General features: G+C 60.5%; 1 protein-coding gene across 3 annotated transcripts in view; it reads left to right on the top strand.

Moving 5' to 3' along the window:
* Nucleotides 1–14,508, top strand: part of LSP1 (lymphocyte specific protein 1) — a 38,528-nt gene extending 24,020 nt beyond the window's left edge. For all 3 annotated transcript variants that reach the window (XM_030811498.1, XM_030811500.1, XM_030811499.1), the window contains exons 2-11: nucleotides 2,387–2,524; nucleotides 3,731–3,895; nucleotides 5,668–5,809; nucleotides 6,190–6,282; nucleotides 6,538–6,581; nucleotides 6,758–6,839; nucleotides 8,994–9,128; nucleotides 9,504–9,581; nucleotides 9,741–9,843; nucleotides 14,004–14,508. In XM_030811498.1, the coding sequence (XP_030667358.1) occupies nucleotides 2,387–2,524; nucleotides 3,731–3,895; nucleotides 5,668–5,809; nucleotides 6,190–6,282; nucleotides 6,538–6,581; nucleotides 6,758–6,839; nucleotides 8,994–9,128; nucleotides 9,504–9,581; nucleotides 9,741–9,830 (967 nt within the window). In that variant the 3' untranslated portion in view covers nucleotides 9,831–9,843; nucleotides 14,004–14,508. The remainder of the gene's footprint in view (nucleotides 1–2,386; nucleotides 2,525–3,730; nucleotides 3,896–5,667; nucleotides 5,810–6,189; nucleotides 6,283–6,537; nucleotides 6,582–6,757; nucleotides 6,840–8,993; nucleotides 9,129–9,503; nucleotides 9,582–9,740; nucleotides 9,844–14,003) is intronic.
* Nucleotides 14,509–19,092: the final 4,584 nt, after the last annotated feature.

Raw genomic sequence — 19,092 nt, 5'->3', positions numbered from 1 at the left:
TGTGCATACTGGTGTCCCTGGCTGGGGGCCAGGACCCGAAGTGGAGCCTGGGACTGCGAGGGTGCGGGGGTGTGCTGGGGTGGGAGGTGGATGGAGCCCCTCCACCGCCTGGCCCCTTGGGCTGAACCTTGGGCTTCGGAGCCAGAACAGACACAGGAAATCGCCTAATTGCATTTGCGCAGGAACACCAAATCCCTCGCAGCTGCACGGGGCTGAGCCAGGGCCACGGGCGGGGTCGGCCATCCCAGAGTCCTGACAGCTCCGCGGTGCATGCCAAGGGGCCTGGGCCGCTGGCCGGGGGGCGCCTTTCCCAGGCCAGAGGCCCCCACCCCACCCCAGGAGAGCTGCCCCCCTTTCAGTTCCCAGAACGGAGCCCAGCTGTGGAATAGTGAGGGGGTGAGGTCATGGGGAGGGGGCCCGCATGACTCATATCCTGGGGTAGGGGAAAGGGAGGAGACGGAGAAGGGGCCCAGAGGCCTCCACGTCCTCAGCTCTGCTGGGTCAGAGGCCAGGGGCCGGTGGGGCTTCTCCCCAGCACTGGGTTTTAGGGGAGACACCAGGAGATGTTTACTCTGCACCCCCACTCTGTCCCCCAGGCCCCTAGCCAGGGAGAGCTCAATCAGAGTGATCCTCCAGGGGCCCAGCTCTGCAGAGATGATGTTCCCAGAGTACACACCTGGGCCTCGTGCCAGGGCCGGCACCGCCGTTGTCGGGGCAATGGCAAGGCAAACAGTCAATGTTTGCCTCACTAAAGTGAGGCTGCGGCACCCTGAAGGGATCCCTGGAGGGGGACGTGGTCCCCTTGTTCCCAAGCCTGTCTGCACATGCACGTGGATGTCAAGAGTTCCCGTGTGTGAGCACGTGCATACTTGTGTGTGCATGGGGTGCGGGCATGTGTGCCTGTGTGGCTGGAGCTTGGGCTCGTGGAGAACGTGTGTGAGTTGGGTGCGCACCTGCGTGTGCCCCAGGCCTAGGGAGTCCCGCGCCCGGCCGTACTCCCTGTGTTGTGCATGAGCTGTGAGCAGAGTGAGGGCCTTTGTGGGGCTGTTGGGGCCCGGACTCTTTGCCCATACGGGTGGACCTGAGGAAACGTGTGCACATGAGCTTCTGGGGTCTCTGTGCCAGTGTGTGCTTCCAAGCCCCGCCTCCTCTATGGCTTGGTGGAGGGGGTCTGTGGAGATGGAGTGAGGGCCCTGGACCCATTGGAAGCCCAGGTCCAAGGAGGAGCTTGGGCTCCATCTCATGCCCCAGGCCCAGGGACACACACCCCAGCTGAGACCTTGCTCACATGGAGGGGCTGGGACATGGGAACACCGGGAGCAACATGGCCAGGCTTCCCCTCCGTGGAACCCCTCCACCTCCTCAACACTCTGCCCTAGCTCTGCACCGCCCTCCATTTGGAGGGGCTGGGGTGTGAGTGGGGGCGTGAGTGAGCACGAGGGCCCCTGCGCCCCAGGCTCTGCCTCCCCAGGTGGAACGAGGCCCAGCAGCCCCCAGCCACGCGGAGGCCGGCAGAAGCGGGAAGCTGGGCCTCATCTGCCCAGATGATGGGAGCCAGGTGTGGGGAATTAAGTGGCTTCCTCGGGGGCCTGGAGTTGAAGGCACTTCTGAGGAGCAGGACAGGCAGGCGGATTCGGGGGCGTGGGGGGCGGGGTGCACAGGCGGCTGGGTTTGCGTGGCTGGAGTCCCCTGTGGCTTCGGTGGGGGGAGTGGGCCTTGAACTCGGGCCTGTGGAAGGGCCTGGCTTTTGTCTGAGAGGCTTAGGGGAGACCTAGGAGAGATTAGATCACGTGCTGGCAGGGCTGTCTGGCCAGGGGACTGGGGCCCAGTGGGGATCAGGCTGCAGGGTCAGGCAGCGGCCACTGGCCAGGAAGAACTGAGACCCCGGTGGGGAGACCCCAGCCCCGCTCCCTGCTCTGGCCTGGGCTCCCTCCCTGGGTCTGGGATAATAAGCCCTGTAGGAGCGTAGAGACCCTGGACCCCCCTCTCAGGCTCTAGGAGGGTGATGGGAGGCAGGGCCGTGACAGCTGAGGCAGTGGTGTCTGCAGGACCCGGACCATAGAGGGTCTTTTGTCCTGTTCTTGAGTTTCTTCAGGCTTGAATGGGCCTTGGAGTCCCACCCTCATCCCCACAGGGCACAGGTGTGCCCAGATCCTCACAGGGCCCCAGGACCCTCGCCTGGGCCAGAGGGCACCTCAAGAGCACGTGGGTAGCCTCTCTTTAAAGATGGACGAGGTGAGGCCTGAGGGCGGGCCTGGGACTGCCCTCGTGGACAGGGCTGCCTGCACCGCGTGGCCCCAGCAAGGCCTGTGTAGATGGGAGGAATGGGTGCAAAACAGCACCTGTGTCGGCTGTGGCGTGACTCTCCCTCTGTGTCCCCCACCAGGCCCACTGCTCAGTGGAGCGTGGAGGACGAGGAGGAGGCCGTCCGCGAGCAATGCCAGCATGAGAGAGACAGGCAGCTTCCGGCCCAGGACGAGGACGGAGGCGACCATGTCCCCAAGAGGCCGGAGCAGGAGATGCTGTGAGCAGCCCCCTACCACATGCCTGGGCTCTAGCCCCTATCCGTGTACCCTGGGGCGTGGGCAGAGGGGGAGGTCAAGGGCCTGGGCTTGGGGGTTCCAGTGCGGGATGAGAGCGAGGAAAGGCCCCCAGGAGCAGGCGCGGGAGTGGGTGAGTGCTCCTGGGGGCGAGGGTGGCCACAGCCCTGGATGAGGGTCTGCCAATACCTGGCTGCCTCGTGGGCGCTGACCCAGGCTCTGTGCCCGTGCCCTGGCCCTTGCTCGGACCGCCTCTGACCCCAGCCACGCAGCCTGGCCCGAGCTCCCCACCGAACTCCCCCGCCAGTGACTCACAGAGCCACGTCCAACTTGGCGGCCAGGCTGGCTGGCTTCCTCCTTGGGCCCAGGAGGCCTCCGCGGCTGGGCTGGGCTGTTTTTCCAATAATGCTTCCCTTCCTCCTGGCCTCTTTTGTTCCATTTTCTCCAAGTCAGCAGCCTTGGGCAGAGTGGGGTTCAGCGGTCACCACAGTCAGGCCCTTGGCCACCCCCACCAAGGGCCCCAGCTATCCAGGGGCTCCCCGTGCCACATGGGAGGCCTGAGAATTCAGGGCTTAGGAGGACCTCATGTAGGGTCCTCATGTGGGGACCAGGGCAGCACTTGGGGAGCCCCGAGATGATGGGGGAGGCACAGCCCTGCCCTAGGGAGCCCCAGACTGATGGGGGAAGCACAGCCCTGCTCTTAGGGAGCCACAGGCTGATGGGGGAGGCCTAGCCCTGCCCTAGTGAGTCCCAGAGTGACGGGGGAGGCACAGCCCTGCCCCAGCGAGTCCCAGGGTGACGGGGGAGGCACAGCCCTGCCCTCAGGGAGCCCTACACTGATGGAAGAGGCACAGCCTTACCCTCAGGGAGCCCCAGACTGATGGGGGAGGCATAGCCCTGCCCTCAGGTAGCCCCAGACTGATGGAGGAGGCATAGCCCTGCTGAGCCTCAAGGAGTCCTGGACTGACAGAGGAAGCACAGTTCTCAGGCTGCCCCAGAACTGACGGGGGAGGCACAGCCCTGCCCTCAGGGATTCTGACCACAGGAGACACAGCCCAGAGCCAGCTCTGTGGCAGACAGGGTCTCCCACACTTAGAGCCCAGGGCCTGAGCGGGCACCGTGAGGTGTGTGGGTCCTGGGCAGAGGAGGCAGCAGCCCCCCAGTCCTAAGCTCCCCGCTGCTACCCTCAGCCTCAGCCTGAAGCCCTCGGAGGCCCCTGAACTGGATGAGGACGAGGGCTTTGGCGACTGGTCCCAGAGGCCAGAGCAGCGGCAGCAGCACGAGGAGACGCAGGGTGCCTCGGACAGCGGAGAGCCCCCCCGCTGCAGGAGTCCTGAGGGGGAGCAAGAGGACAGGTGAGTGAGGGCCTCGAGGGCGGGCGCTGGGCAGAGTGGGGCTCCCTCTGGACCTTCGAGCCTCAAGGGCAGGCGCTGGGCAGAGTGGGGCACAGCGGAGCTCCCTTCAGGCCCTCAACCTGCGCCTGAGCAGCCACCCCATCCTCCCCTTTCCAAGCAGCCCCTGAAATGCCCCCATGGCCAGGAAAGGGGGAGAAAGGAGGGAAGGGAGGAAGAGGGCGAGACAGCATGGTGGCCGGCAAGGGGCCGCGAGGAAATCTCATTCTGGGGCTCCCCAGGGCCCCTGGGCCCCATCCAGCCAGCTGCGAGGCCGGGCCGGGTGCTGCCACATCAGCACACAGCTGCGGCCGCTTCCGTAATGGAGGCTGAGAGCCCGCCGCCGCCCCTTCCTCCCTTGGGGCTGGCTGATCTCCATTCCCACGGAGGGGAGCAGGTATTTCCAGATGTGCACGCCGGAGAGTCGGCTGGGAGGACGCACTTTCCAGATGTGGGGATGTGTGTGCCTGTCTCAACCCCAACAGGCCCAACAGGGGCTGCTCCCGAGCCCCACCTCACTACCCCTGCTCAGAGTCCTTGCTGCTCTGTCATCTGTGGCCATGATGGGGCTGACCCCACCCCGGGCCATCTGGGACCCCATCCCTGCTCAGGACCCCCTTGCCTTGAGTGGAACCAGAGCTCATGGCTGGGCTGACAGTTCTCCCTGGTCAGGGTTCTTCCTGGCCCCTCTGAGGCCCTAAACCAGCCTGGAGCTCTAGGGACCAGTGTTGCTGAGCGACGCTCCCTTGTCCTCCTACAACCAGGCTCCCACTCCCCAAGAGCCACTGGTCCTGGCCTGGCGCAGTGCCCACTGCCCCCCTCCCCAGGCCTCAGTCTCCCCCTACGCGCTTGGGAGTCAGCGGCCTTACTTTTCTGAGATGGGGCAGCTCCCTTCTCCCTAGCCTCAGGCCTAGGCGGGCAAGGCTGCTTCCACCAGCAGGGGGCGCTTTGACTCTTCCGTGGAGCCCAGCTCTGCGGCTGCCACCCCACCCTCTGCACCTGCCTGGCTGCACAGACCTGCTCCTGAATGGCCCCTCTGTGTGGCTGCTGCTGGCTCAGACCCCTGCCCACTTTGGGCGGGTGGGTCTGGGTCTTGGCTGGCACGCACACCCAGGGGCCTGAAATCATGGAAAATTCGAGAATTTCCCATCTTCTTCTCCAGGTTCAGTCCTGCTCAAATGCAGAGCCGCTGGAAGCTGCCAGCTGGCTGGCCTCCCTTCCCCCGCAGCCGGCAGCCCCTTGGCCCTGCTCCTCAGTGACCTGGCCCCTACCCCTGCCTAGCCCTCCAAATGACCCAGCCTCCAGTCCCCCAAACACCCAAGGGCCCCCACAGGGAGCAGAGCAGGAGTGGTGGCCCCGGCAGCCTGGCCCTGCGGGGACCCCGCCAGACCAACTGGGTGGGCGAGCAGCTGCCAAGCTGAGGCCCAGCCAGAAAGCTGGGGGTTGAACCCAGCCTCAGTGCCTGAGGGACCCTCAGTCTGTAGAGCCCTGCCTGGCTGGGACTGGGCAGTTCCCCAAGGGCCTCAGGCCCTGACACAGGGGCCCAAGAAGACTGCGCTGGCTCTGAGGCCACTGGACCTTCTCTCCCAGTGGGCTTGGGTCTCAGATCCTTTGGCACTCAAGTAGCCTGACTACCTTCACTTTGCAGATGGGGAAACTGAGGCTTGGAAAAAGGAAGGGGTCAACCAAGCAATCCAATGGCCCTAGAACAGCTTTGCCTCCCTTTCCACCCACAGGCCCAGCCTGCATGCCTGCGAAAAGGAGAACAGTGACGAAGTCCACCTGGAGGAGTTGAGTCTGAGCAAGGAGGGGCCAGACCCAGAGGACACTGTCCAGGACAACCTGGGGGCTGCAGGGGCTGAGGAGGAACAGGAGGAGGTGATGGCTCCACCTCAGAGGGTCTGGGTGTACCCCCACCCCAGGGATGAGTCTGCCTTTGCTGTCTGCATTACTCTGTGGGCCCTGTGGGTCTAGCCCAGAGTGGGTCAGCCCCCCACACCCCTAGACCTTGCAGCCCCTTCTGGGCCCACATTCTCAGAGAGGGCGAGGCTCAGTGATCCTCTTGCAAGATCCGGAGTCATTTCCCCAGACTCCTCAGTCCCTCCCGACCAGCTCCAGAACTGGAGCACGTCAGGGCCACAGAGAACCTGGGGCTCAGGGAGGGGCAGCATTTTTTCCCACAGCTGCTGGGCAGGGCAGGAGGAGTACAAGCAGGGGGTCACCTGGGATGTCTGTTTTTGTTTTTTTTTTTTTTCTAGCACCAGAAATGTCAGCAGCCTAGGACACCCAGCCCCTTGGTCTTGGAGGGGACCATCGAACAGAGCTCGCCTCCCCTGAGCCCTACCACCAAAGTAGGTCAAGCTGCAAAGCCTGCCATCTTCTCCCCTCTCCCGGACTCATACCCAAAAGGCCAATCCCACATGCCAGCCACAGGAAGACCAGGCCCAGGCCTGGCTTTCGTCTGCTATCCCACCATTGCCCGGTGCTCAGCAAAGCCCCGTGATACAAGGGTTGGGGGTTGGATTAGTGGATGGAGTAGCTGGGGAGATGGAGGGTGGGCTTTACCTCGGCTGCTGCAGGCCTGTGTCTCTCTCCACCCTCTGCAGCTCATCGACAGGACCGAGTCCCTAAACCGCTCCATAGAGAAGAGGTCTGTCTGTCTGTCTGTCTGCTTTCTGGGCTCAGATCTTAGGTTTCCCCAAGAGGGGGTTTAAGGGAGTCACAGGGTAGAGATCTGGAGACCGAGGGGGGCTCTGGGAGAGGCTTGGACAGGTTGGGAGAAGCCTTGTGGGAGACATGGGGCCTGACACATCTTCTACCCTCCAGTAACAGTGTGAAGAAATCGCAGCCAGACTTGCCCATCTCCAAGATTGACCAGTGGCTGGAACAATATACCCAGGCCATTGAGGTATGACCTGGCTCCCCTCTGCTGTCAGGTCCCTCCTGCATCCTGGCACCATTCCTTAATCCAACCAATGCCCTTCCATCCAATCAATGCCGCCTTATTCAATGAACACCCTATCCAACCAATGCTTCTCTATCCAATCAGTGCCCCTCTACCCAATCAATGCCCCTCTCTCTAATCAATGTCCCTCCATGTAATCAATGCCCCTCCTTTCAATCAATGCTACTCCATCCAACCAATAATCTCCCATCCTATCAATGTTCCTGCATCCAATTAATGTTCCTTTATACAACCAATACTCCTGTAAGCAACACTCCTCCAATTATTCAGTGTTCCTCCATTCAATCAATGCCCCCATTGGAACAATACTCCACCATCCAATCAATGCTCTTTCATCCTATCAATCCTCCTCTATCCAGCCAATATTCCTCCAGTCAATCAGTGCCCCTTTATCCAACCAGTACTCCTTAATCCAATCAATGCCCCTCCATCCAATCAAGATTCCTCCATCCATCCAATACTACTCCATCCAATCAGTGCCTCTGCATCCAGCCAATGCCCCTCCATCCAATCAATGTCCCTCCCATCCAATCAATTCTCCTCCATCCATCAATGCTTCTCCATCTGACCAATACCCTCCATCCAACCAATACTCGTCTATCCAATTAATGGCTCACCATGTAACCAATGCCAATCCCACATGCCAGCCCCTCCATTCAATCAGTACCTCTCCATCCAATCATCCAATACTCCTCCATCCAGTCAATGTCCCTGCATCCAACCAATATTCCTTCATCCACCAACTCCCTTCAATCCAACCAATACACCTTCATCCAATCAATACCCCTATTCATTCAGTGCTCCTCCATTCAATCAACTCCCCTCCAGCCAACCAAAACAACTTCATCCAATCAATGCCCCTCCATCCAATAATGCCTTGCATCCAATCAATGGCCTTCTATCCTATCAGTTTTCCTCCATCCAACCAAAATAGTTTCACCCAATCAATGCCTCTGCTTCCAATCAATGCCCTTCTATTCAACCAATACTTCTTTATCTAATCAGGACATCCCCATCTAACCAGTATCCTTCCATCCAACCAATACTCCTCTAGTAAATCAGCGCCCCTCCATCTACCCAGTACCCCTCCATCCACACAGTACTCACTTATCCAACAAGCACTCCTCTATCTTACCAGTATTCCTCCGTCTAATCAGTGCTCTTCTGTGCAATTAATGCCCCTCCATCCATACATTACTCCTTCACCCAATCAATGCCCTTCTATTCAACCAATACTTCTGATTTCAATTAATCCCCCTTCAACCAACAAATACTCCTCCATCCAACCAGTACTCCTCCATGCAATCAATGTTCCTCTATCCAACCAACATCCTTCTATCAAACCAATATTCCTCCATCCAATTAATGCCTCTCCATCCAACAAGTACTCCTCCATCCTATCAATGCTCCTGTATCCTATCAATATTCCTCCATCCAAGCAATACTTCCCCATCCAATCAATACTTCATTCATTCACTGCTCCTCCATCCAGTCAGTACCTTTCCATCCTACCAGTGCCCCTCCATCCAACCAATACTCCTTTATCTGATCAATGTCGTTGCATGCAATCAATGCCCCTTCATTGAACCAATATGGCTCTATCCAACCAATACTACTCCATTCAATCAATGCCCCTCCATCTAACAAATACTCCCTCATATAATCAGTACCCCTCCATCCAATCAATATTCCTTCATCTATCAACACCTTTCTATACAACCAATACTCCTCCATCTAATCAATGCTACTCCATCCAACCAATACTCTGCAATTTAACCACTGTGCCTCCATCCATTCAATGTCCCTCCATCCATCCCATGGTCCCTCAGCCCTACCCCATGAGCAGCATGGAGGCAGACCCACATCTGTCCTGTGCACCATCATCTCCCTGATGCTCTTGAGGACAGGGAGGTATCTCACAATTGGATCGAATGGAGGAAGGCACATCTTTCCAGTGATCCCCACTCTAGGGCTGAATTGGGAAAGGGCTCCCAGGGAAAACACAAACACAAAGCAGAGGGTTGCCCAGTGTGACCCTCTGATGTGACCACGGTGGCTGTCCACTAAGGTAATCCTGATGCTTTTCCTCCTCTGCAGACCGCTGGCCGGACCCCCAAGCTAGCCCGCCAGGCCTCCATAGAGCTGCCCAGCATGGCCGTGGCCAGTACCAAGAGTCGGTGGGAGACGGGTGAGGTACAGGCTCAGTCTGCGGCCAAGACTCCGTCCTGCAAGGTGAGGTCCCCTCCAGGGGCAAGGCTGGGCTGCAGAGCCAGCACCTAGGAGTTTAGTAGCAGGTCAGGTTTCCTTGTTAAGACAAGCGTGGGACTGTCCGGGATGAATGTGGGCAGACAGAACCCTGAGGTATTGCAGTAGGGTTGGGTTCACCCTTGCTGGTGTAGAAGGCTGTGTTGTCTGAGTGGAGGTGGATGGCACCTTTATTCCTTTCCCTGCCTCTTCCACTGGGATTGCACAGAAAAAGTTTAGGTAGGCAGATCCCAGGCCCCCTGGCCAGGTAAGGTAAGGCAAGGCAGGAGAGAAGGGCCCAGGGCTTCTACTCCCCGAGATCCAGGGGTCTGCCCTTGTGACATACCCTTCTGCTGCCCCCAGGATATTGTGGCTGGAGACATGAGCAAGAAAAGCCTCTGGGAGCAGAAGGGAGGCTCCAAGACCTCATCAACAATTAAGGTACAGCCTAAATGTGGTTGCTGTAGGCAGGGTGGGTGCAGCAGGGTAGGTCAAAGAGGGACTGTCCTCTGTGCATCTGGGAGGGCTTCCCAGAGGCGGAGGCAGCATCATCTCCTTTCTGCTGCTCTCACCTTCACTCTTGGTCTCCTTTCCCAACAGAGCACCCCATCTGGGAAGAGGTATAAGTTTGTGGCCACCGGGCATGGGAAATATGAGAAGGTGCTTGTGGAAGGGGGCCCGGCTCCCTAGGCCTCCCATCTCGGTGAGTCCCCGGCAACCCACAGAGCGGGATGAGGTGCACACGCGTGCACTGTGCTGGGAACTTGGCAGCCTGGAGGGCACCTGGAGCCCTGTTGCAGGTTACAAGGGTGGACTCCGAGTTGGCCAGAACCCATATCAGCTCAGTCTCCCAGTCCTGTGCAGAGGCTGCCTCCCTCACCTGACACCAGATTCAAACTCTCTGCTCATTTCACTAGAGTCAGCCCGGCTCAGCCACTGCTCTACTAGGGAAGCTCAAGGCTCCCATCTGGGACTCCCCAAAAGCCCCAGCAGGGCTCGTGAGGGAAGTGAGGGGCAGCCTAGCCACCACAGGGCTAGCACTGAAGGAAGCAGGTGGCATGGAGCCCCCCTGACCACCTATATGCTGGGGGTCCGTAGAGGGGCAGGAACTTAGGTCCTACTCCCTGTCCCAGCCGAGAGCGATTCAGAGGTCCTGATGCCCTCCCCATCCTATGCTGCAGACAGAGCAGTGCCACTCCTGCCATGGTTAGACACACATTTATTAGTGACCTGGGCCCCAGGCTCCATTTCCAGCACCCATCACACCCCAGGGTGGGGCAGCCGTCCTCCTGCCATCTTTCCCTGCCAAACCCTGACTCTCAAGCAGCTGTGGCAGAGGCTTTTTCTGGTATCTCTGTGTCCCTCTCCTGTGGTTGACGACCCCCACCAGAGCCTGGCTGACTGCTGACTGGGCCCCTCCACTCTCCCCACCAGAGCCACAGCCCCTTCTCGGTCCCGCTTGGCCAAGCTGTTCCCACAGGGTTGGGACTGAGGGCTCCCTCCTCATCCAGCTGTCAAAGCCTGGGCATGGCCAGTGCTGAGACCCTCGCTGTCCCACCAGCGAATCCCTCGAGTTCTGCCCTCTCAGGCTGTCAGCCCAGGTAGGGGAAGCAGAGGTGGGCCGAGAGAGAGGTCATGCTGGGCCCTCCTCCACCCTTGATGAGCCCCTCCCTGCCTGCCCCGAGCACTTGTATTGGTGCCAAGTCCCACGCTGGCTGAGGGCTCCCCGCTGCACCCTAGTCCCAGGGTCTGGCTCTGCTATCAGGAAGCACAGGCAGCAAAACTGCTGACTGCTCCTGACGCCGATGGCCAAGCCAACCTGACCGCACCCATGCCTCAGCAAGCAGAGATCTGCCCCCAAACCTTTGACAGCAAAAGGTGACAGCAAAAGGGAGGAACAATGCGAGGCCCAGGCCCCTGAGGAGCCTGGGCTACGTCAATAGGTGCAGTCCTCTGCCATCTTACCTAAAGTTTTCATCCCAAGGCCCCCATCCTACATCCCGACGCAGATCCCTTCTCTGTTCCCCTCACACCACTGCAGCCCGGGGGCTCCAGCTCATCCTCTCTGCCCCGTCCACCTGACCACCCTCCTGACCACGCAGACTTCCCTCAGCACCCCATGTGCCCTTCCCAGGCTGCCCTGCACCCCATGCCCCTTGGACCCTGGTGCATCTTCATGCAGCAACTGTGGGCCCCCAGCTAGAGCTTCAGCCCCTCTTCTGTCCATCCCATGGTCCTGGGCCCTGGGGGCCATTCCGGCCACTTCACTGGAGCCTCCAGCCAGTCGCTGTGCGGTTGAAGTTCTTGGGCTGGGGGTTCAGCTCCAGGATGGAGCGGACTGTGGGAGGGGGCCGGGTGGCCTCCTGCAGCTTCCGGGCGTTGAAGCGAGGCCGGTACAGGAAGGGCAGGCGGGTGAGGCCGGCTGGGGTGTGCTCCCCACCGCTGGGCCCCGCCAGGCGCCCTCGGGCCTCCGCCACTGACGTGCGGTACAGCACGGCATCCCACATCCTGGAGGCCCGGGAGGTGGGGGCCCGGGGTACGGCAGGGGCAGGCACCTCCTGCTGTGTGGGGGCGGGCACCTCTGGCTCCAGGCTCTGCCGCGGCCCTGGAGGCTCCGGGGCCTCCTCCAGCAGCTGCTTCTTGAGCCACGTCCAGCCACTGAGCCGGGGCTTGGGCGCAACTTTGGGGACAGGGCATGGGTGAGGGCCTGATGGTGGGGTAGGGGATGAGGCCCAGGCAGGGCTGGACACTTGCTCAGCCTCAGTGGCAGGGCCAGCCATCAGGGGCTCCTCCAGGTGCTCTCCGCTAGGGCCCACGGGGGCCAGGCTGTGCGGTGAGGACTCCAGCGAGCGGCAGGTCGGGGCTATGGGCACCACAACCCTGGCACTAGCCTCTCTGGGCACCAAGGCCTGGAAGCCAGGTGGCGGCCGTGGTACAGGGGGCTCCTCAGGCCAGGGACTGGCAGCCTGGGCTGAGGTGGGCAGCGGGCGGATGTGAGCCACTGGGACCAGGGGCTGGGCCCTGGGGGGACTTGGGGTGGGATCTCCATCCTGGCTGTTGGATCCCCCTTCTGGGGCTGTCCTGGGGGGCTCAGGGGTCCCACTGTGTGGGGACGGTGCTAGCTGGATGTGCACCTGGGTGATGTGGGTGCCCCCAGCCACAGGGGCTGAGACAGGGACGAAGCCCCTGGGAGGCAGGGCAGGTTCTGGGGCCGGGGCTACAACCTGGGGCCCCGTGGCCTTGAATTGAGCAGCTAGAATCCTGCGCTGGGTGAGGCCAATGGAGAATGTGGACTTCTGCAGGGTTGACGCCACATGGTGGGTGATGGGGGTGTGCGGGGAGCGGGGTAGGGCAGCCACCGTGCGGGGAGCCTCGGCGGGGCGTGGGGCTTCAGGAAGGCGTGGGGCTTCGGCGGGGTGCAGGCCCTCAGCAGCGTGCGGGGCTGTGACCTCCTGGTCATGGCTGGCCTCACTCACGGGGGACAGGGAGGTGCGGAAGGCCCCGGGTGGAGTGAGGTGCGTGCCTCCCATCATCTTCTTCCGGGCTGCCTTCCTCAAGAGCTTCTGCAAACGCAAGTTGTCCTTCCCTGGCTTGGGCAGCAGGGGTGGTGGGGGTCCAGGGGTTCCCTGGAGGCTTGGGCCACACACCTCAGGTGCCATCGATGCAGCTGAGATGAGCATGACTGTGTCCTAGGGTGGGAGGGACAGCGGTCAGGCCAGCTCTCCTCCCTCTTGAGGTGGGAGGCTTGTGTCTCCCGTGATCCAGGGAGGACCTGGGGCCAGGGGTGTGGAGGCCTGAGTATCCTGCTTCCTGGGCACCCGGAACCTGCTGGGGGCATCCTGAGCTCAACTGCGCCTTGGGGACTTTGGGGTGGCCCCACCATCACCCTAGTGTAGAAATTAGGGCACAGAGGCCGCGTCCTTCCCAGGACAGAGCGAGAACCTGCCTCCAGGGCTCTGTCCTCCATGCCGTCCCAGAACAAAGCAGGCCCCAAGTGCACAGCCTGGGTCAGGCCACAACGCCGGGTGGGCTGGGGTGGGAGATGCGGGTTAGCCCCAAGTGACAGGCATGCCCCTGGCCAGCTGCTGGCCTGGCCCAGGGCTGGAAGAGCAGCTGCCCACAGACACATGAGGGGCGCCCCGTTGTCGCCGGCCCGACCACAGGCGCGTCCGCTGCGAGCCAGTGGTGAGGGTTGGCGGCCAAGAGGCTTGGGAAAGCTGAGGCTGCATCATCAGAGGTAGATCGGCCGGAAGGTGGGAGCAGTTTTCGCTGAGCTATGCTAAATGGGATATTCCCGCAGACCTCCTGTCTGGGGTGGTCCGGCCAAGCCGCCCACCCTGGTTTCTGGGCACCACGTGTTTGCGAGGACATTGACAAATGGCATCTGTCCGAGCCAGAGGCTGTCTGGTTTGGGGAAGGAGGGAGTCCTGGGGGCTGCCGCTGGTGGGGGCTGGCTCTGCCAAGGCAAGAACAGAGCTGCTGGAGGGGTGGGGGCGGAAGGAGCCTGCCTAAGACTTGCTCTCAGCTACCTGCCTCCTCTAGATGACGGGACTGCAGGAACCACGAGAACCCCAGTTCTAGCTCCCGGGATGGGCAGGCTGCTTGGCAGGCAGGCCGCCTTCCCTCCACCTGGAGTCAGGTCTCCAGCCAGAGGTCCTGACCCAGGGCACAAGTGCTCACACTGGGAAGCAGGCCTCTGAGGCAGGACATCTTCTCCTGTGGTGGAGTGGGGGTGTGGGCAGGGCAGGGAGGCCAGCAGAGAGAGGCTCGGGGAGCAGGATCTGTGGGCTTGCAGGAGGCAGGTCTGTGGCCCCTCCCTGGACCCTAGCCTAATGCCCCCTGCACCCCATGCCTATGTTCCAGCTTCCTGGGTCTGCAGGTCCAGCTGGGTGGCACCCTCCATGTACCCAGGGGAGATTCCAGCCAGACACCCGCCCCCTGGCCCTGGCTAAGAAGTTGCTTCCCGTTGCCAGCATGACCTACCCTCGCCTCTTTGACGCCACCCGCTGCCACCTCCTTTTGCTCCTGGATCCTTTAGCCTCTCTGCCCTTCCACTCTCTGACCACCACCACCACCTCCCCCCGCCCCCCCCACCCAGCTCTGCTTCTCATTACTTGGGGGAGGAAAGAAACTCCTGATCATTGGCCAAAGGGACTTACCCCTGGAGAGGCCAAGTGCCTTCTAGGAAGTTAGGAGGTTGAAGCACAGCCTGTGCAGAGAGGGCAGGTCACCCCCCAGATCCAAGGGGAAACTGCAGGTCAAGGGCTGATAACGGCCATGCAGGATGCTTGACGCTGCGTCCCCCCTGCACTCTGCTTGCCGCCCCCCACCCTGCCATTTTGTATAATAAAGCTCCCTGTGTATTCTCGTGTGCTGGCTGTCTTGTACTCACGAAGGGGGCAGGGCTGGCCAGGATGGAAAGGTTGGGCCAGTGGCCAGCCCATTCCCACACCGCACAGCATACTGTGGCCTCTGGGTTCAGGCAGTCTGACCTGTCTCATGGCCTTTGCAGTATAAGACTCCAAGACATAAGCTCTCTGGTGGCCTAAGTCAGAGCACACACAATGGGTGGGGTCTGGGCTTCCTTTTCCAGAATGTCTGTGATATCCCTACCCCCACCATGACTAGCCCAGAGAAACTTCTGTGCCCTGACTGTGCACCCACTGAGGGCAAGATCCACCTTGAGGCCTCCCCCAGCACCACCCAGGAGGTGCTCAGTGAAGGTTTGGTAAACAGACAAATGGGTGGATGGGTGGGTGGATGGATGGATGGGTAGGTGGGTGGATGAATGGATAGATGAATAGATGAATGGATGGATGAGTGGACGGATAGGTGGGTGAATGGATGGGTAGGTGGGTGAGTGGATGAATGGGTGGGTGGGCGAGTGGAGGGATGGGTGAGTGGATGAATAGGGGATGGATGAATGGATAGAGGGATGTATGGATGAGTGAATGAGTAAGAGAGTGGGTGGGTGGATGGATGGATTGATGGTTGGGTGAGTGGATGGATAAGCAGGTGAATGGATGGGTAGGTGGGTGAGTGGATGAATGGTTGGGTGGGCAAGTAGAGGGGTGGGTGAGTGGATGAATACAGGATGGATGAATGGATAGAGGGATGTATGGATGAGTGAATGGGTAAGCGGGTGGGTGGACGGATGGACTAATGGATGGATGAATGGGTGAATAGGAGGGTGAATGTATGGGTGGGTGGGAGGATGGCTGGCTGGCTGGCTGGATGGATGGATGGGTGGATGGATGGATGGGTTAGTGAATGGATAGGTGGATGGATGGATGGAGGGATGTATAAGTGGATGGGTAGATGAGTGGATGGATGGATGAAGGGATGGCTGGATGAATGGACAGACGGAGAGAGGGAGGGATGGAGGGAGGGATGAGTGAGTGAATGAGTAGGTGTGTGGGTGGATGGATGGATGGAAGGAAGGAGCGATAAATGAAGGGATGGGTAGGTGGTTGGATGGATGGGTCGGTGGTTGGATGGATGGATAGGTGGAGAATGGAGGGACTGATGAATGAAGGGATGGATGCATGGATGGGTAGATGGATGGATGGATGAAGGGATGGATGAGAGTGGATGGACAGTTGGATGGATGGATGGATAGGTGGATGGGTGGATGGAGGGATGGATGTGTGGATGGGTAGATGAAAGGATGGATGAAAGGATGGATAGATAGATAGGTGAGTGAGTGAATGGATAGGTGGATGGATGAATGGAGAGATGGATGAGTGGATGGGTAGATGGGTGGGTGGATGGATGGGTGAAGGGTTAGATGAATGGATGGACAGAGGGAGGGAAGGATGGATGGAGGAAGGGATGAATGAGTGGATGTGTAGGTGGGTGGGTGGATGGATGGATGAGTGGATGTGTGGATGGATGGATGGAGGGAGGGATGGATGGATGAAGGGAGAGTGGATGAAGGGAGAGAGGGATGGATGGATGCATGGATGGGTAGATGGATGATTGAAGAGATGGATGGATGGATAGACAGATGGATGGATGGATAGATAGATGGATAGGTGGGTGGATGAATGGATGGATAGACTAATGATGGATGGATGGATGGTGGGAGGGATGGATGAAATGGAGGGATGAGTGGATGGGTAGGTGGTTGTATGGGTGTTTGAAGGGATGGACAGACGGAGGGGTGGATGATGGAAGAGAAGGAGGGAGGAAGGAAGGAAAGGAAATGGTGAAGGTGAGAGTGAATGCATGGGAATGAATAGATGGGTGGATGAATGGACAACTGTGTGAAATAGCAGACAGCCTGGGGACATCCGCCCTCCTGTCCCTCCTCTCCCAGGTCCTGCACTGGGGCCTGACACTCAGCCCTGCAACCTTCAATGTCTGGGAAGCCCCTTCGAGGAGCAGGCCCCCCAGACTGATGTTCTGGACTTCACTTTGCCATTCCCTTGCCTCCTCGCAGCCACTATTTTCTGAAGGCTTCATGTCAAACCCTGCTTGCCTCATGAATACACACAGTTCAGAAAAGCGAAACCTCGACAGAGCCACCACTCACACAAGGGAGGTGACGTGCCCCCATCCTTTCTCAGATGCCCCGGCCACTGAGAGAGGATCCAGGCCACCCTGCTCAGCTGGGAAACCACCAAGTGACAGCACTCCCTTGCTTTCCCACCTGATCCGGATGGGACGGTGACCAAGGGCAGCCGAGAGGCAGGCCCAAAGGCCACAGCTGGGCACTCAGCACTGGGGTGCAGAGTGGACAGCACCAGGGGCAGGGGGTAGTTGGGGTCAGCAGTGCTGGGGAGGCAGCCACTGCCCGCCCTGCCCCCAACCAGCCCTGGCCCCTTGTCAGATCCTCTGCACCCCTCGGCTCAGCCTCGAGAACAAGGACCCAGGGCCTGTCCCTCTGAGCTCTACCCAGCCACAGCCCTGTTGTGTTTCTGATGCAGCCTTCCCTCTATGGCCACAGCAACTCCATGCCCCTGCTCCTGGAAACCTGGAGGTCAGGCCATGCCCAATGCGGAGGTCAGGAGGCTCAAAAGGCCTGCATCCTAAGAGGCCCCTGGCCAGGGATGGCAGACGAAGCCCCTAGCCTCTGTCCTGCCTGCCAGAGCAGCCACCTGACACCCTGTGACCCTTGCTACAGGCCCCTAGGACAGCCACACAGAAGACACTCATCATATCTGCAGAACGAGTCAATGAAACTGCAAAATCAGAAGCACTAGGCCTGTGGGGAGGCAGCTACCTAGGGCTGGAGCAGCTCAGTCCCCAAGTGCTGTGTCAGCTCCTCCTGTCCTGGGCCTGGCAGTGACTGAGCCCACAGCTCGGTGGAGCGGCCTCAGGCTGGATCCAGCTTGGGCGCTCAGGTCAGCTCAGGGCATGAGGATAGGCTCAGGACCCTCTTGGTCTCCACCACCCCCAACCATGCACACTGGGTGCTGGGACCTAGACTAAGGGGCCCTGGCCACCATCTGGGGGCCACCCAGGCAGCGAGCTGGAGCCAAGACACTCAGGAGGCCGTCCTCCCTCCCACAGCCTGCTCCCCACTCCCTGAGCTTGGCTCAGCATTTGCCAATTTCAGAACCCCCCAATCCCCAAACAACTGCCCTAGAGCCAAGGCCCCATGGTTCGTCCTCAGACTCCTCCTGGGTGGAAATGCGTCCCCAACCCAGGCTGGGCCTCCCTTGTGCCCTGCCCTCACCCAGGTCTACAGTCCCCCAGGAGGCCCCTGCCCTGCCTCCTCTCCTTGGACCACCCCGGTCAGGCCAGATGGCAGCAGGGCGTGGGTTACCTGGTGCAGGCCCTCGAGGCCGCCGGTGCCTGCTCTGTACAGTCCCTGCTATGCCTCAGGCCCAGCGCCCAAGTGGGAGGTCGCCGATACCCAAAATAAAACCTGCTCTATCTCTCTGACCTCAGCCAGCTGGGCGGAGAGCGCCTGCCAAAGCCCCAGGAGCTGGGCGGGCAGCACCCTCCCCTGCTGGCCACACGGGGCCAGTGCAGGGCCATGGCACACCCACCTTCAGGTGCACCCCTCAGGACCCCTGGCCTGGGCGAGGGCTTGGGTGGGCACAGGCTTCCCAGGCCTGCAGACTGAACCATGTGTAACCAGAATGGTGGGCTCAGGGCTCCATTAGAGAAGCCGGCAGAGCCAGCATGGAAAAGGAGGTTGGCCCCACCATGGGAGAGGACAGGGTGGGCCCGCTGACCCCTAAGGACCCTCTCAGGTGCCTCTGAGGGAGCAGCTCTGCAGATGTCCCCAGTGGGCAGAAAGCTGGTCACAGATGTCCAGGGGCCAGGGCTGTACATGGCCCCCAAAGCCTTGCCCATTGAGGACATGGACAGGGAGGGGAAGGCGTGGAGTGCAGACGAAGCCACAGATCCAGAGCGGGAGGACAGGGAGGATCCCAGCAACTCCAGCTCCAAGAGCCTTCCCAGTGCCCGGCACTCAGCAGGAGGCAGGCAGGGGACCGGCCCTGTCCTTTGAAATGGCAGCCTGGGACCAACCCGCCTTGTCATGTGACCCCAGGTACACCCTGCCTGTCCCTGGGCTCTGTGGCCTCGCTCTTCCATGGAGGGGTGGAATGAGGTGCCAACCAAAGCCTTCCGGAAGGCCCCCGACCCGGCCCCAGGGCACTGGGAGCCCCTGCCGGGTTGTCCTGATGTCCCTGACTCTAAGCCTGGGGAGGACAGGGACCTTGTCTGTGCCTCTCGGGACTCACCCCCTTCCTGGGCGCTGGCCAAGAAGGAACCAATCTGTGCCTCAATCGAAGAGTTCCACAGACACCACGGCCCACGCTCAGCCTGTGGAGTCTGAGGGGAGTGAGGGGGCGGGTCAGGGTGCCAGACTGCTCTCCCCCACCTGGTGCCTCAGTTTCCCTGATCCAAGAGGCAGGACTATCCCAATCTGGTGGCCTCGCTGGCCAGGATACAGGCCATCGGAGGCCAGGAAGGGTGTCTGCTAGTCGGACGGTGC

Source organism: Nomascus leucogenys, chromosome 4, assembly GCF_006542625.1.
Source record: "Nomascus leucogenys isolate Asia chromosome 4, Asia_NLE_v1, whole genome shotgun sequence".
Taxonomy (NCBI): Eukaryota; Metazoa; Chordata; class Mammalia; order Primates; family Hylobatidae; genus Nomascus; species Nomascus leucogenys.
The sequence above is the reverse complement of the archived record's forward strand: the minus strand, read 5'-3'. Positions and strand labels throughout refer to the sequence as shown.